The sequence below is a fragment of the Heptranchias perlo genome, chromosome 40 (assembly GCF_035084215.1).
Source record: "Heptranchias perlo isolate sHepPer1 chromosome 40, sHepPer1.hap1, whole genome shotgun sequence".
NCBI lineage: Eukaryota > Metazoa > Chordata > Chondrichthyes > Hexanchiformes > Hexanchidae > Heptranchias > Heptranchias perlo.
This window is the reverse complement of record NC_090364.1, coordinates 12,958,672-12,975,514: the sequence shown is the minus strand read 5'-3', so window position 1 is coordinate 12,975,514 and position 16,843 is coordinate 12,958,672. Positions and strand designations below refer to the sequence as shown.

Here is a 16,843-nt window from a genome sequence, read left to right as displayed (position 1 = left end):
CTAACCAGTATTTGTATTCGCTCTTTGGCAAACTTGTATTGTCTCGGAACTAAGAAAAATAAAACTTAATCCAAAGGGAAAGGGTGCTGAAATGAATCACACACGTGGGTGGCAGATTTTGAATGCAAGGCACCCAGGGATATTGGATGGTGACGTTGGCAGCTGAACAGCAACATGCTCCTCAGACAAGCAAAGTGATGCAATTTACTTCGGGCAAGCGGTCAGGCTGACCACAGGCCTAATTATCATAGCCTGACCAAAATAAAACCTGCTGTCACAGGACTACAACTGCGGGTCCCAAGCCCTCTTCAGCTTGACGCGCTGACCCGTGGGATCTGGGGAAGACCTTCGCAAAGGCCCCAATTCAGCCCGTTTTCACCAAAGTGAAGATTGTAACCTCGTGTCTCACAGGGAGAGAACGCCCCTCCCCCCCCTTTAGTGTTAAAAACAAACTGCCAACCAGGCTTCCAACACCTGCCATGGGGTAGGCTGTCTGGCAATGTAGTAGCTTAGGCCTGATGGCATGCAATGAGTTTTGGCCCCAGCTATACCGCTCCCACCACTTTTCTTTTTGTTGTGGCCTTTAGTACAACAAATATTTCTCAATTGGACCTGTTACACGGTAACTTCTGTCTTGCTGTTTGTCGATAAGTGCCGCTGGGGTTGCTTGTAGTGCAGGGGCGGACTGAAGATCTCTGGCAAGTGCTCGATGCTGTACTGCCTCTTGTTGGCGTACATGTGCCTCCGCCCGACAGGTTGCCTGTGGTCCCATCCCTTGTAGGCGGAGTTAAGCAGAGGGTGCGTGTTCATTTTGGTGACTTTTGTTTTCTGGCCCGGCGTGGCCGTCATGAAACCGCAGCCGTCCCCCGGCTGCCTGTCCTTCTGATGGTGACCGACTGCCGCGAACACAGTTCCTGAAGGAGGCAGGTCCATCACTGGGTATCTCTTTGAGTAAAAGTCATCTGTAGCTGTTTCCGCTGTAAAATAAAGGAAGATTCAGAAATAGTTTGTGTATGTGTGTGTGCATCTATGTGTGTATACGTGTACATATATGTATGTGTATATGAGTGCATCTGTCTGTATGTGTATATATATGGAGTGTACCTGTCTGTACGTGTATATGTATGAGTGCATCTGTCTGTACGTGTATATGTATGAGTGTGTCTGTCTGTATGTGTATATGTGTGAGTGCATCTGTCTGTATGTGTATATGTATGAGTGCATCTGTCTGTATGTGTATATGTGTGAGTGTGTCTGTCTGTACGTGTATATGTGTGAGTGTGTCTGTCTGTATGTGTATATGTGTGAGTGCATCTGTCTGTATGTGTATATGTATGAGTGCATCTGTCTGTATGTGTATATGTGTGAGTGTGTCTGTCTGTACGTGTATATGTGTGAGTGTGTCTGTCTGTACATGTATATGTATGAGTGTGTCTGTCTGTACGTGTATATGTATGAGTGTGTCTGTCTGTACGTGTATACGTATGAGTGTGTCTGTCTGTATGTGTATATGTGTGTGTGTCTGTCTGTACGTGTATATGTATGAGTGTGTCTGTCTGTACGTGTATATGTATGAGTGTGTCTGTCTGTATGTGTATATGTGTGAGTGTGTCTGTCTGTACGTGTATATGTGTGAGTGTGTCTGTCTGTACATGTATATGTATGAGTGTGTCTGTCTGTACGTGTATATGTATGAGTGTGTCTGTCTGTACGTGTATACGTATGAGTGTGTCTGTCTGTATGTGTATATGTGTGTGTGTCTGTCTGTACGTGTATATGTATGAGTGTGTCTGTCTGTACGTGTATATGTATGAGTGTGTCTGTCTGTACGTGTATATGTATGAGTGTGTCTGTCTGTATGTGATATGCTCCTCCTGCAAGATGTGGGAAGTCATGGACACTACCAGTGTCCCTGCCGACCATGTGTGCGGGAAGTGTGTCCACCTGTAGCTACTGACCGATCGTATCTCGGAGCTGGAGCTGCGGGTGGACTCACTGTGGAGCATTCGCGATGCAGAGAAACTCGTGGATAGCACGTTTAGCGAGTTGGTCACACCGCAGGTAAAGGGTATACAGGCAGGAAGTGAATGGGTGACCACCAGGAAGAGTAAGAGATGCAGGCAGGTAGTGCAGGGGTCCCCTGTGGCCATCCCTCTCTCAAACAGATATGCCACTTTGGATGCTGTTGGGGGGGATGACTTATCAGGGGAAGGCAGCAGCAGCCAACTTCCTGGCACCACGGGTAGCTCTGCTGCACAGGCTGGGAGGAAAAAGAGTGGCAGAGCTATAGTGATAGGGGACTCAATTGTAAGGGGAATAGAAAGGCGTTTCTGCGGCCGCAACCGAGACTCCAGGATGGTGTGTTGCCTCCCTGGTGCAAGGATCAAGGATGTCTCGGAGCGGCTACAGAACATTTTGGAGGGGGAGGGCGAACAGCCAGCTGTCGTGGTGCACATAGGCACCAACGATATAGGTAAAAAAGGGGATGAGGTCCTAAAAGCAGAATATAGGGAGTTAGGAGGTAAATTAAAAAATAGGACCTCAAAGGTAGTAATCTCAGGATTGCTGCCAGTGCCACGTGCTAGTCAGAGTAGAAATAGGAGGATATTTCAAATGAATACGTGGCTAGAGGAATGGTGCAAGGGGGAGGCATTCAAATTCCTGGGACACTGGAAACGGTTCTGGGGGAGGTGGGACCAGTACAAACCGGATGGTCTGCACCTGGGCAGGGCCGGGACTGCTGTCCTAGGAGGAGTGTTTGCTAGTGCTGTTGGGGAGGGTTTAAACTAAAGTGGCAGGGGGTTGGGAACCTGAGCAGGGAGAGAGAGGAAAGCGTAACAGGAAGGGACAGAAGGTATGGAGTAATAGGTAAAGTGTTAAAAAAGGAAAAAGCAGGAACTAAGCGTCACAAAACAGATTTGAAAGTTCTTTATCTGAATGCACGTAGCATTCGTAATAAAATGGACGAGTTAACGGCACAAATAACTACGTATGGGTATGATCTTGTGGCCATTACAGAAACATGGCTGCAGGGTGACAACGACTGGGAATTAAATATGCCAGGCTATTTAACAATCAGGAAGGACAGGCAGGAAGGAAGGGGAGGTGGGGTGGCTATGTTAATAAAGGAAGGAATCACAGTAATACAGAGAAATGATATTGGGACAAAGCATCAAGATAATGAAACAGTTTGGGTGGAGATAAGGAATAATAAGGGAAAAAAAACATTAGTGGGCGTAGTATATAGGCCTCCTAATAGTTGCAACTCTGCTGGAAGAAGTATTAATCAGGAGATAGTCGGGGCATGTAATAAGGGAATAGCCATAATTATGGGGGATTTTAATTATCATATTAACTGGACAAATCAAATTGGGCAGAGCAGCCTTGAGGACGAGTTCATTGAGTGCATCAGGGATGGATTTCTTGAGCAGTATGTAACTGATCCTACAAGGGGGCAGGCAACCTTGGACCTGGTCCTGTGTAATGAGTCAGGATTAATTAATAATGTCCTAGTTAAGGATCCCCTTGGAACGAGCGACCACAACATGGTTGAATTCCATATCCAATTAGAGGGTGAGAAGGTTGATTCTCAAACAAGCGTACTGAGCTTGAATAAAGGAGACTATGATGGTATGAGAGCGGAATTGATTAAAGTGGACTGGGAAAATAGATTAAAGGGTAAGACGGTACATGAGCAGTGGTGTTCATTTAGGGAGTTATTTTACAACTTTCAAAATAAATATATTCCACTGAGGAAAAAAGGGTGTAAAAGAAATGACAGCCATCCGTGGCTAAGTAAAGAAATCAAGGATAGTATCCGACTAAAAACAAGGACATATAAGGTAGCCAAACTTAGTGGGAGGATAGAAGATTGGGAATTCTTCAAAAGACAGCAAAAAGTAACTAAAGGATTGATTAAGAAAGGGAAGTTAGATTATGAAAAGAAATTAGCAAAACATATAAAAACAGATAGCAAGAGTTTCTATAGTTATATAAAAAGAAAAAGGGTGGCTAAGGCAAACATAGGTCCCTTAGAGGATGAGACCGGGAAATTAATGGTGGGAAACATGGAGATGGCAAAAATGCTGAACAAATATTTTGTTTCAGTCTTTACAGTAGAGGACACTAAGAATATCCCAACACTGGACAAACAGGGGACTCTCGGGGGGGAGGAGCTAAATACGATTAAAATCACTCAGGAGATGGTACTCAGTAAAATAATGGGACTCAAGGCGGATAAATCCCCTGGACCTGATGGCTTCCATCCTAGGGTCTTGAGGGAAGTGGCAGTAGGGATTGTGGATGCTTTGGTGATAGTTTTCCAAAATTCCCTGGACTCAGGAGAGGTCCCGGCAGATTGGAAAACTGCTAATGTAACACCGTTATTTAAAAAGGGTAGTAGGCAGAAGGCTGGAAATTATAGGCCAGTTAGCTTAACATCTGTGGTGGGTAAAATTTTGGAGTCTATTATTAAGGAGACAGTAACGGAACATTTAGATAAGCATAATTTAATAGGACAAAGTCAGCATGGCTTTATGAAGGGGAAGTCATGTCTGACAAATTTGCTTGAGTTCTTCGAGGATATAACGTATAGGGTGGATAAAGGGGAACCAGTGGACATAGTGTATTTAGACTTCCAGAAGGCATTCGACAAGGTGCCACATAAAAGATTATTACTTAAGATAAAAAATCACGGGATTGGGGGTAATATTCTGGCATGGGTGGAGGATTGGTTATCGAACAGGAAGCAGAGAGTTGGGATAAATGGTTCATTTTCGGACTGGCAACCAGTAACCAGTGGTGTTCCACAGGGGTCGGTGCTGGGTCCCCAACTCTTTACAATCTATATTAACGATTTGGAGGAGGGGACCGAGTGCAACATATTAAAATTTGCAGATGATACAAAGATGGGAGGGAAAGTAGAGAGTGAGGAGGACATAAAAAACCTGCAAGGGGATATAGACAGGCTGGGTGAGTGGGCGGAGATTTGGCAGATGCAATATAATATTGGAAAATGTGAGGTTATGCACTTTGGCAGGAAAAATCAGAGAGCAAGTTATTTTCTTAATGGCGAGAGACTGGAAAGTACTGCAGTACAAAGGGATCTGGGGGTCCTAGTGCAAGAAAATCAAAAAGTTGGTATGCAGGTGCAGCAGGTGATCAAGAAAGCCAACGGAATGTTGGCTTTTATTGCTAGGGGGATAGAATATAAAAACAAGGAGGTATTGCTGCAGTTATATAAGGTATTGGTGAGACCGCACCTGGAATACTGCATACAGTTTTGGTCTCCATACTTAAGAAAAGACATACTTGCTCTCGAGGCAGTACAAAGAAGGTTCACTCGGTTAATCCCGGGGATGAGGGGGCGGACATATGAGGAGAGGTTGAGTAGATTGGGACTCTACTCATTGGAGTTCAGAAGAATGAGAGGCGATCTTATTGAAACATATAAGATTGTGAAGGGTCTTGATCGGGTGGATGCAGTAAGGATGTTCCCAAAGATGGGTGAAACTAGAACTAGGGGGCATAATCTTAGAATAAGGGGCTGCTCTTTCAAAACTGAGATGAGGAGAAACTTCTTCACTCAGAGGGTGGTAGGTCTGTGGAATTTGCTGCCCCAGGAAGCTGTGGAAGCTACATCATTAGATAAATTTAAAACAGAAATAGACAGTTTCCTAGAAGTAAAGGGAATTAGGGGTTATGGGGAGCGGGCAGGAAATTGGACATGAAGCTGAGTTCGGATCGGTCAATGCCCTGTGGGTGGCGGAGAGGGCCCAGGGGCTATGTGGCCGGGTCCTGCTCCGACTTCTTGTGTTCTTTAGATTTGTGGTTGGGATCAGATCAGCCATGATCTTATTGAATGGCGGAGCAGGCTCGAGGGGCCGATTGGCCTACTCCTGCTCCAATTTCTTATGTTCTTATGTTCTTATGTGTATATGTATGAGTGTGTCTGTATGAGTGTACATTTATCACTCGTGACGAAGCTTGCTCCTATCATTTACACCAGGAAGTGTTTTCCTGATAATATTCCCCCGTCCTCCTGGTGACGCTGGCTCTTGCTCAGGCCTCGCCCCCTCTCAGATTCCTTGCCCAAGTGGCCAATCTTTACGCCATTCCTCACAGACAGTGAGTGCTGGCCGAGAGGGTGATCACAGCTCAGCCTGATCCTTTCTTCACCCGTCTGATGTTTTGCTCTCTCCCAGGCTCAGGGTCTCAGGTGAACAAGCTCAACGCAGACCTGGGAACACAACCTTGGACATTTGGGTCTTACCAATCAGCGCTTCACTGGGAGGTGCTTTGTCTACTTGGCCATCTAGAATCCTTAATTGGGACGTTCATCCTTTGTACCCGGTTGAGTGTGTCTGTCTGTATGTGTATATGTATGAGTGTACCTGACTGTATATGTATATGTACCTGGATTGCAGAGGCTAAATGGCTGTTCTAACACAATCTGTCAATCATAGATCTAAGCCAGGTCCTACAAGTGAAGGGACAGTGGGCTAAATTTTACGAGTTAACGCACCCAGAGCAGACCCTGGTTCAATGGGAGAGCAGATTGAACAATCAGGAGTTAGAATCAAAGTCCCTGATCTGTGGCCCTCCTGATTTTTCAGTCGTCAAAATGAATGAGTGGAGGGTCGAGGGCATTGGCCTCTGTACTCGAGGGTCTGATCTGCCCTCTGACCGAGCTACGCTCTGTGCCAGGATTGTTAACCCAGAAAGTTACCTAGCGTTCCAACCTATTATTACACAGAATCAGTATCAGAAAGGGCAGGCACTTACCCCGTGCCCTGACTCGTATTTGAAGCCAGATATCAGAACACATCACAATAGCTAAATACGTTTACAAAATAGCCCCCCCCCCCCCGCCAGCCACAGATAAAACCAGAAACAAGGCATTCAAGCCGGGGTTCAAAGGTTATCGTTTTGAGCGAACACCGAATTAGGGTTGCCAACCCTCCAGGATTGGCCTGGAGTCTCCAGGAATTGAAGATTAATCTCCAGGACACTGCGAGCAAAACCCGGGAGAAAAATCAAAGGGCCATTAAAAAAATGGTGTTTTTCTCATTTTCTTTGAACACCGGTGTTTATTAGTTATAAAAATATTGACGATGGGGGAGAGAAGGTCTGTTTGGCTGAGAGTGAAGAATTATCCGATCGGATAATGAAGAGTCTATTTAACTTCCAATTGGCCGTGGGAAGGCGGGGCACCGCGAGGATGGGCGTGTTGGGTGACCAATGGCGGGAGCGTGGGGGCGGGGCGGTTGGAGGCAGGAGGTCATGTGATGAAACCTCCAGGAATACGTCCAACCCTAATCCGAATGGCCCACAAGAGGTCAGCGTGACAGCCTTACACTCAATCTGCGTTCCTTTTAAATAATACAGCACAAGGACACGTCCCTTAGTTCTGTTCAAAAGTTTCATCAGTTGTGGATCACTTTAGTCTACTCAACAGTGACTCTGCTCTCATTTGTCGGGTCAGAGTTACAATTCACTGCCACGTCAGCAAGTGCGAGATATCAACCATCCCAACAAAGAAACACCAACGGCTTTCCAACACTTGTAATCTCAGAATTGAGACTAAGTGATCTGTTATCATTCAGATCGGCACGGAATCTGATAATTCCATAGAAACATTTTACTCAATATTGTAGGACTTTGACTGAAAACCGTACAACCTGCAGTGAGGGGAGGAATTCATGGGCTGTCGAGCAGCCTTACTTAGGATCATAGGATTATAGAATGCTTACAGCACAGACAGAGGCCATTCAGCCCGTCGAGCCAGTGCCAGCTCTCTGCAAGAGCAAACCCCCGCCCTTTCCCCATGGCCTTGCAAATTTTTTCACTTCAAGTATTTATCCAATTCCCTTTTGAAAGCCACTATTGAATCTGCTTCCACCACCCCCTCAGGCAGTGCATTCCAGATCCTAACCACTCCCTGTGTAAAAAAGTTTTTCCTCATGTTGCCTTTGGTTCTTTTGCCAATCACCTTAAATCGATGTCCCCTGGTTCTTGACCTTTCCACCAATGGGAACAGTTTCCCTCTATCTACTCTGTCTAGACCCCTCATGATTTTGAGCACCTCTACCAAATCTCCTCTCAATCTTCTCTGCTCTAAGGACAACCACCCCAGCTTCTCCAATGTATCCATGTCACTGAAGTCCCTCATCCTTGGAACCATTCTAGTAAATCTTTTCTGCAGCCTCTCTAAGGCCTTCACATCCTTCCTAAAGTGCGGTGCCCAGAATTGGACACAATATTCCAGTTGTGGACGAACTGGTGTTTTATAAAGGTTCATCATAACCTCCTTGCTTTTGTACTCTATGACTCTATTTTTAAATTCCAGGACCCCCTTTGCTTTTTTAACTGCTTTCTCAACCTGTCCTGCCAGCTTCAATGACCTGTGCACATATACCCCCAGGTCTCTCTGTTCCTGCACCCCATTTAGAATTGTACCCTTTAGTTTATATTGCCTCTCCTCGTTCTTCCTACCGAAATGTATCACTTCGTACCTCTCTGCGTTAAATTTCATCTGCCACGTGTCCGTCCATTCCACCAGCCTGTCTGTCCTCGTGAAGTCTATCACTATCCTCTTCACTGTTCACTACATTTCCAAGTTTGTGTCATCTGCAAATTTGGAAATTGTGCCCTGTACACCCAAGTCCAAATCATTAGTATTTATCAAGAAAAGCAGTGGTCCCAGCACCGACCCCTGGGGAACACCACTGTACACCTCCCTCCAGTCCGAAAAACAACTGTTCACCACTACTCTCTGTTTCCTGTCAATTAGCCAATTTTGTATCCATGCTGCCACTGCCCCTTTTATTCCATGGGCTTCAACTTTGCTGACAAGCCTATTATGTGGCACTTTATCAAATGCCTTTTGGAAGTCCATGTACACCACATCAGCCGCATTGCCCTCATCAACCCTCTCTGTTACCTCATCAAAAAACTCAATCAAGTTAGTTAAACATGATTTGCCTTTAACAAATCCATGCTGGCTTTCCTTAATTAATCCACACTTATCCAAGTGACTGCTAATTCTGTCCCGGATTATCGTTTCTAAAAACTTCCCCACTACTGAGGTTAAACTGACTGGCCTATAGTTGCTGGGTTTATCCTTACACTCTTTTTTGAACAAGAGTGTAACATTTGCAATTCTCCAGTCCTCTGGCACCACCCCCATATCTATGGATGTGTGGAAGATTATGGCCAGCACCTCTGCAATTTCCACCCTTACTTCCCTCAGCAACCTAGGATGCATCCCATCTGGACTGGGTGACTTATCTACTTTAAGTACAGCCAGCCTTTCTAGTACCTCCCCTTTATCAATTTTTAGCCCATCCATTATCTCAACTATCTCCTCTTTTACTGTGACTTTGGCAGCATCTTTTTCCTTGGTAAAGACAGATGCAAAGTTTTCATTTAGTACCTCAGCCATGCCCTCTGCCTCCATGAGTAGATCTCCTGTTAGGTCCCTAATCAGCCCCACCCCGTTTACTGTTTATATGCCTATAGAAGACCTTTGGATTCCCTTTTATGTTGGCCGCCAGTCTATTCTCATACTCTCTCTTTGCCCCTCTTATTTCCTTTTTCACTTCCCCTCTGAACTTTCTATATTCAGCCTGGTTCTCACTTGTATTATCAACCTGACATCTGTCATACACCCCCTTTTTCTGCTTCATCTTACTCTCTATCTCTTTTGTCATCCAGGGAGCTCTGGCTTTAGTTGCCCTACCTTTCTCCCGCGTGGGAATTTATCTGGACTGTACCCGAACCATCTCCTCTTTAAAGGCCGCCCATTGTTTGATTACAGTTTTGCCTGCCAATCTTTGATTCCAGTTTACCCGGGCCAGATCCGTTCTCAACCCACTGAAATTGGCCCTCCTCCAATTAAGTATTTTTACTCTAGGTTGCTCCTTGTCTTTTTCCATAGCTAATCTAAACCTTATGATGCTATGATAACTGTTCCCTAAATGTTCACCCACTGACACTTGCTCCACTTGATCGACCTCATTTCCCAGAACCAGATCCAGCAATGCCTCCTTCCTCTTGTCGCCCATCTTTCTATCTCCGTGTTTTCCCACACACTTCGAACTATTACAGGCCGAGGGAGGAGTCATCCGCTCTTGTCAGCCTGGGCTGGAATCAAACCCAGGGCCCACAATTTAAAAGAACAATGTCCTGACCAACTGCACTGTCCATTCCCTTGACCGTAGCACCATTTTAAAGTTCACCGCTGGCCCGTTGGTCCAATTTTGAAGTTTGGATCCCTGTGAGCCTCTTAACGTTCAAAATTCCAAATCAACACCTTAAAATGAATTGTTAATTTTGTGACGGGCCTGTCTTTTCTTGAGAACTGTTCCACTTGGGGTGATGTCATGGCTTAATCAAGTAATGCAAGAAGCCTGTTTGAAGTCCGGCCCATCAAATCACTGGCAGGATTTCTACAGTGACAGTTTGATGTCTGAAGGCCGTAATTCATGGATTAAAAGTCACCAAGGAAATGAAAAGTCTGGTTTCTGAATAGATCCTGAGCAGGAATAAATAATGTGCTGCGGCAATTCAACTTAAAAAAAAAATTCATTCGCAGGATGTGGGCGTCGCTGGCAAGGCTGGCATTTAGTGTCCATCCCTACTAGCCCCGAGAAAGTGATGGGGGAGGGGGGGACCGCCTGCTTGAACCACTGCTGTCCGAATCCTTTGTAACAGTTTTTGATCCAACTGAGTAGCTTACTAGGCCCTTTCAGAGGTCAGCTGAGAGTCAACTACGTTGGTGTGGGACTGGAGTCACATAGAGAGGCCAAACCGGGGAAGGACGGCAGGTTTCCTTCCCTAAAGGGCATGAGTGAACCAGTTACGACAATCCGACAGCTTTGTGGAATCATACAGCACAGAAGGAGGCCATTCGGCCCATCATGGCTGTGCCAGCCCTTCCTTGCCACCTTTACCGACACCAGTTTTGTATTCCTAGATTTTATAAACTGAATTAAAATTCTCAAAATGCCTAGGTTTGATTTGAACTCTGACTCTTCTGGATCGTTATTCTTGGCCTCTGGATTACTAGTCCAGTAGCATAACCACAACACTGTCATACCCAACCACTATCCATTGATAAACTCCTCCAATGGACGAAAGCCTCAGTCAGTGTGATATGGAGCCACGGACACTGGGAGGCCCCAGGTTTGATCTCCAGTCCGTGCTGAGTTAAGTAGTTGGATTACTCCTAAAATCAGCTCGGGTTCCTGATCCTGAATGCTATTCAGTGACCCTGCTGGACAGTGTGCGTACGCGCTGGAGTCAGAGGAGAACAGGACCAGGCTCAGCTGGGATGCTCACTACAGTCAAATAGCCCGTCGAAACGCACTGTCTAGGCTCATAGAGCGAGAAAGGCAACCTGTTGAATTCAGTAAAAATCAGCACCTTCAGGAGAGGGAAAAAAGAGGAAAAGAAACCGTTGATAATGTGAGGTTATTCACTTTGGTAGGAAGAATAGAAAAACAGAATATTTTTTAATGGTGAGAAACGTTGGTATTCAGAGGGATTTGGGTGTCCTTGTACACAAAGCACAGAAAGTTGACATGCAGGTACAGCAAGCAATTAGGAAGGCAAATGGTATGTTGGCCTTTATTGCAAAGGGAATTGGAGTACAAGAGTAATGAAGTCTTGTTGCAATTGTACAGGGCTTTGGTGAGACCTCACCTGGAGTACTGTGTACAGCTTTGGTCTCCTTACCTAAGGAAGGATATACTTGCCTTAGAGGCGGTGCAACAAAGGTTCACTAGATTGATTCCTGGGATGAGAGGGTTGTCCTGTGAGGAGAGATTGAGTAGAATGGGCCTATACTCTCTGGAGTTTAGAAGAATGAGGTGATCTCATTGAAACATATAAGATTCTGAGAGGGCTTGACAGAGTAGATGCTGAGAGGCTGTTTCCCCTGGCTGGAGCATCTCGAACTGGGGGGCATAGTCTCAGGATATGGGGTCGGACATTTAGGACTGAGACGAGGAGAAGTTTCTCCACTCAGAGGATTGTGAATCTTTGGAATTCTCTGCCCCAGAGGGCAGTGGATGCTCAGTCGTTGAGTATATTCAAGACAGATCAATAGATTTTTGGACTCCAAGGGATTCAAGGGAATGGAGATCGGGGTGAAATCAGGAAGCACTTTTTCACATAAAGGGTAATGGGAATCTGGAACTATCTCCCCCAAAAGGCTGTGGATGCTGGAGGACAATTGGAGATTTCAAGACTGATTTTTATTAAGGGCATCAAGGGATTTGGAGCAAAGGCAGGTCAATGGAGTTGAGGTACAGATCAGCCATGATCGAATTAAATGGTAGAACAAACTCGAGGGGCTGAATGGCCTACTCCTGTTCCTATGTTCCTATTCACAAACACAGACCAGTGGACACAACAAGGGATCCATTATTCTGGGAATTTTAAGTTGGATGTTGGTAATTATGGGTTGGCAGATGATGCGGTTCGATCTCTACTTACCCACTGCCTTCAGTGTAGCATATTTATTGTACTCCTGCCCTTGTAGGGGAGCAGAGGCCATCCGCTGTAGGATATTGTTGTGGGGATGAGGTAGGCCCATCTGGGAGACAATTGGTGATGTAATGGCCGCGTTATTCAGGTGAGGCTGGTCTGTGGAAGAAAATAAAACACAGAGCAAGGTTTGAGTGAAGGAATGGTGGGATTCTAACCTGTTCAGGTTTCTCCATGGAGGCTGCGAAATGCTAAACCTTTATAAAACACTGGTTAGGCCTCAGCTGGAGTATTGTGTTCAATTCTGGGCACCACACTTTAGGAAGGACGTCAAGGCCTTAGAGAGGGTGCAGCAGAGATTTACTAGAATGGTACCAGGGATGAGGGACTTTAGGAGAGACTGGAGAAGCTGGGATTGTTCTCCTTAAAACAGAGAAGGTTAAGAGGAGATTTAACAGAGGTGTTCAAAATCATGAACGGTTTTGATAGAGTCAATAAGGAGAAACTGTTTCCAGTGGCAGAAGGGTCGGTAACCAGAGGACACAGATTTAAGGTGATGGGCAAAAGAGCCAGAGGCGACATGAGGAGAATTTTTTTACGCAGCGAGTTGTCATGATCTGAAATGCGCTTCCTGAAAGGCTGATGGAAGCAGAGTCAATTTGAAAGTAACTTTCAAGAGGGGATTGGATAATTACTTGAAGGGAAAACAATTACAGGGCTATGGGGGAAGAGCAGGGGAGTGGGACTAATTCGATAGCTCTTTCAAAGAGCTGGTACAGGCACGATGGGCTGAATGGCCTCCTTCTGTGCTGTACCATACTATGATACTATGGTGCTTCTATGATATTAAATGAGTCAATAATCTATTGGCGGAGAAGTGGTGGGGCAATGAGCTGGAGCAGTATCCTGAGCTCCCCCCATAGAGACACTAGGCCACACAGGTCAGAGGTCCCAGGTTCAATTACTGAAACATGCTGATCTTAGCCTGGAGAGTAGGGACTTGAGAGTGGGCCTCAGCACCCCTGGATTAGTAAGGACCAAAAATCAGCCAGGGTTCCTCCTCCAGATTGTTATCTGCTGGAAGTTGTGTGCAGACGTCAAGTGAGAGTAGAACCAGATTTGGCTTCAGCCCTACTCACCCCACTCCCCCAATGAATGGTCAAAGTCGTGAGATTGAATTCAATAAATTCTGGTCATTTGTGGGTTGACACCAAGAAAAGAAAATGACCATGAAAACCCAACTGGTTCACCTAATGTCGTCCAGTGAAGGGAACCTGCCAACCTTATCTGGTCTGTCCTACATGTGACTCCAGTCCCACTCCGTGTGGTTGACTCATTGTCCTCTTGAAGTGGATCTAGCAAGCTACAGAAACAATCACTATGGCAACTAGAGATGGGCACTAAATATGGCCTTGCCCACATCCTTAAAAAAAAAGATGAGGGTGTAGCGATTGGGTGATGGCAAGCTTGGGGGATTAGACGCCTGTAGATTGGAGAAGGATTGAGATAGGTAAGAGTTTGGAGGTCCAGGGAATGTATAAGTTAGAGTGGGAGACAGTACGACGAGTCTTGATTTCAACACTGTGAGGGTGCACAGAGGAGGAGGAGTGTGTTGGATGGAGGATTTGCAGTTTACATGGGCCAACAGCGATTGAAGGAGCCTGGAGCAATAACAAATGGAGAGAATAGATGATAAGAGGAAGAATTTGGATAAAGATTTCTCCCATTTGCTGTGAGCGCATCCATTCTCAGCACCACAAGAAGAGTGACCCAACCCATCAACGCCCTGAGATAAAGCAAGAGGGCGCCTAATGCACCTTTGCCTGGCCCTCCCTCTTCCTAGTGGCTACCAAAACATCTTGGGGAGGAGGTTCCTCTTCAGTTACAGTGGCTTTCTGGTATAACTCAGGCGGGGGCAGATAAATGGACAGGCAGCCGTTCATCAGTTGCCCACCAACCGCCAACACCTCTGTGATTTCCCGCCAGAAATTACGGTCCGATGTTGACTAGAATATGGACGGGCATATTCAATGTAGATGGTAATTCGGGGATGACGCCAATACTGCCATAGCAGTGCAAGTCATACCAGAACGCTGCTGGGTTGCTAAGGGTTGCGGGAGGTTTCACTTTGGGGCCCAAAGATTTTGGATGCTTTTTCATGCCGATCCTGCCCCACTGCTACAGGCGGCTCGGGCCGACAGCAGCTATTCTCCCCCTCCCCCGCCCCAACCCCTCCAGCGTAGGGTTACCAACCCTCCAGGATTGTTCTGGAGACTCCAGGAATTAAAGATTAATCTCCAGGACACTGCTCCGAGCAAAACCCAGGAGAAAAATCAATGAGGCGTTAAAAAAAAAACGTGTTTTAAAAAAAATTTCCTTTGAAAGCTTTATTAAAATATTAGGGATGGGTAAAATAAAAGGCTCTTTGACTAACAGTCAAGAATCATCCAAGCAAGTAGTGAAATCTATACGTTTTCCAATTGGCCGTGGGAAGGCGGTGCCCTGTGAGGATGGATGTATGGGGCGACCAATGGCGTGGGAGTGGGGCGGTTGGAGGTGAGAGGTCATGTGATGAAACCTCCAGGAGCACGTCCAACCAGAGTTGGCGACCGTACTCCAGCCCTGAGGTGGAACCTCCAAGGCCAGTGTCGGGTGCTGGGAACACGCCATCATAGGCTGGGGGGAGCAGCAGTGCGTTCTTTGGGCAGCCGGAGGTCCTGTCCCACCGTACTTAGGGCAGCGTAGGCCCCTCATAAGGAAAATAGCAGCCCCTGATCCTGAAATGTGTGACAAGGGTTTTGCCCGTTGCCCACAGCAGCAGAATCAGTGCTGAAATACATAGAGGCACTGGAGAAGGTGCAAGAAAGATTTGCAAAGGCTATACCAGAACCGAGAGGTTATAACTATCAGGAGAAGACTGAACAGGCTGGGGCTCTTTTCTCTAGAAAAGAGGAGGCTGAGGGGCGACCTGATAGAGGTCTTCAAAATTATGAAGGGGTTCGATAAGGTAGACGTAGGGAAGATGTTTCCACTTGAGGGGGAGACCAGAACTAGGGGGCCATAAATATAAGATAGTCACTAATAAATCCAATAGGAAATTCAGGAGAAACTTCTTTACCCAGAGAGTGGTGAGAATGTGGAACTCACTGCCACAAGGGGTAGTTGAGGCGAATAACAAAGATGCATTTAAGGGGAAGCTGGATAAACACATGAGGGAGAAAGGAATGGAAGGATATGCTGATAGGGTGAGATGAAGTAGGGAGGGAGGAGGCTCGTGTGGAGCATAAACACCAGCATGGACCAGTTGGGCCGAATGGCCTGTTTCTGTGCTGTAAATTGTATGCAATTCAATGTAACACATGGAACGGTCCCAATAATAAATCAACTGCAAACTATGAAAAAATAACTTTTGAAACGTGCAGGGTTAAAACAAAGTTATTTCAGTACATTTATCTATAGAGAGAAAGCGGCAGGGGTAGAATAAAGGCAGATAGCTTCAGGCGGGTCTGTAATGAGCAGCAGAGAGGAGTGCACATCTACTTCCAAGTCCACATCCACTGTCAGCTTAGATCTAATTACACGTGCACCTTCTTTCACTGGGAAACTAATCAATTAAGCTTCACAGGCCAGCAGCAGTAATTAGGCCATTCTGCCGAGTCTCCCATTAAGCTGACGAACCTGGGCGATTGTGACATCCACATAGCTCCTCGGGCCAAATCTAATTGTAACCCACTTCGCAGGTAGGCTGCGAGCACAGCTCAGCTAGTAGGCCGCATTCCGAAGAGTGGTTTTATCTGGGCTCGATTCTCCATTTCGTTCCCTCAGCGTATCGCACCGTGTCTGGGGGGGCGGTTTGGGGGAGGGTAACGAGTCCTCTGAATATGTCAATCTGTCTGGCGAGTAATGAGGTGCCTGACAGTCGCCCCGGGCAAAGTCATCTTGATATAGGGACTACGGCCTAGAAATTGGCCAGGAACGAACCATGCTCCGGAACGGGTGGGCCCGAGGCCCACCCAATATTGGGCCTCATTTGCATGAGAGCGGAGAGTCGCAGACGCTTACTGGCCGTCCCCCAGGCAGCTCGCCAGGGAAGAGGAGCGTAAGAATATAAAACGTGGAATGTAGGAACATAGGAATGTAAGAATGTAAGGACAGGAGTAGGCCATTCAGCCCCTCGAGCCTGTTCCGCCATTCAATCAGATCGTGGCTGATTTGTGTCTTAATTCCTGAGAGAGGGTGGGAAGCAATTGGGGGGGAGGGGGTGATCGGGAGAGGGCGGAAGTGATAGGGAGGGGCAATTGGGAGTGGGAGGAGTGATTGAGAAGGAGGGCACGACTGGGTGTGTGGGGGTGGA

At 46.4% G+C, this 16,843-nt stretch overlaps 1 protein-coding gene across 1 annotated transcript in view; it reads right to left on the bottom strand.

The window, feature by feature from the left end:
* Positions 1-615: 615 nt before the first annotated feature.
* Positions 616-16,843, bottom strand: part of LOC137305426 (protein shisa-9-like) — a 98,916-nt gene continuing 82,688 nt past the window's right edge. The window contains exons 3-4 of the mRNA XM_067974252.1: positions 12,499-12,648; positions 616-977 (exon numbers count right to left, since the gene is read on the bottom strand). Of these exons, the coding sequence (XP_067830353.1) occupies positions 616-977; positions 12,499-12,648 (512 nt within the window). The remainder of the gene's footprint in view (positions 978-12,498; positions 12,649-16,843) is intronic.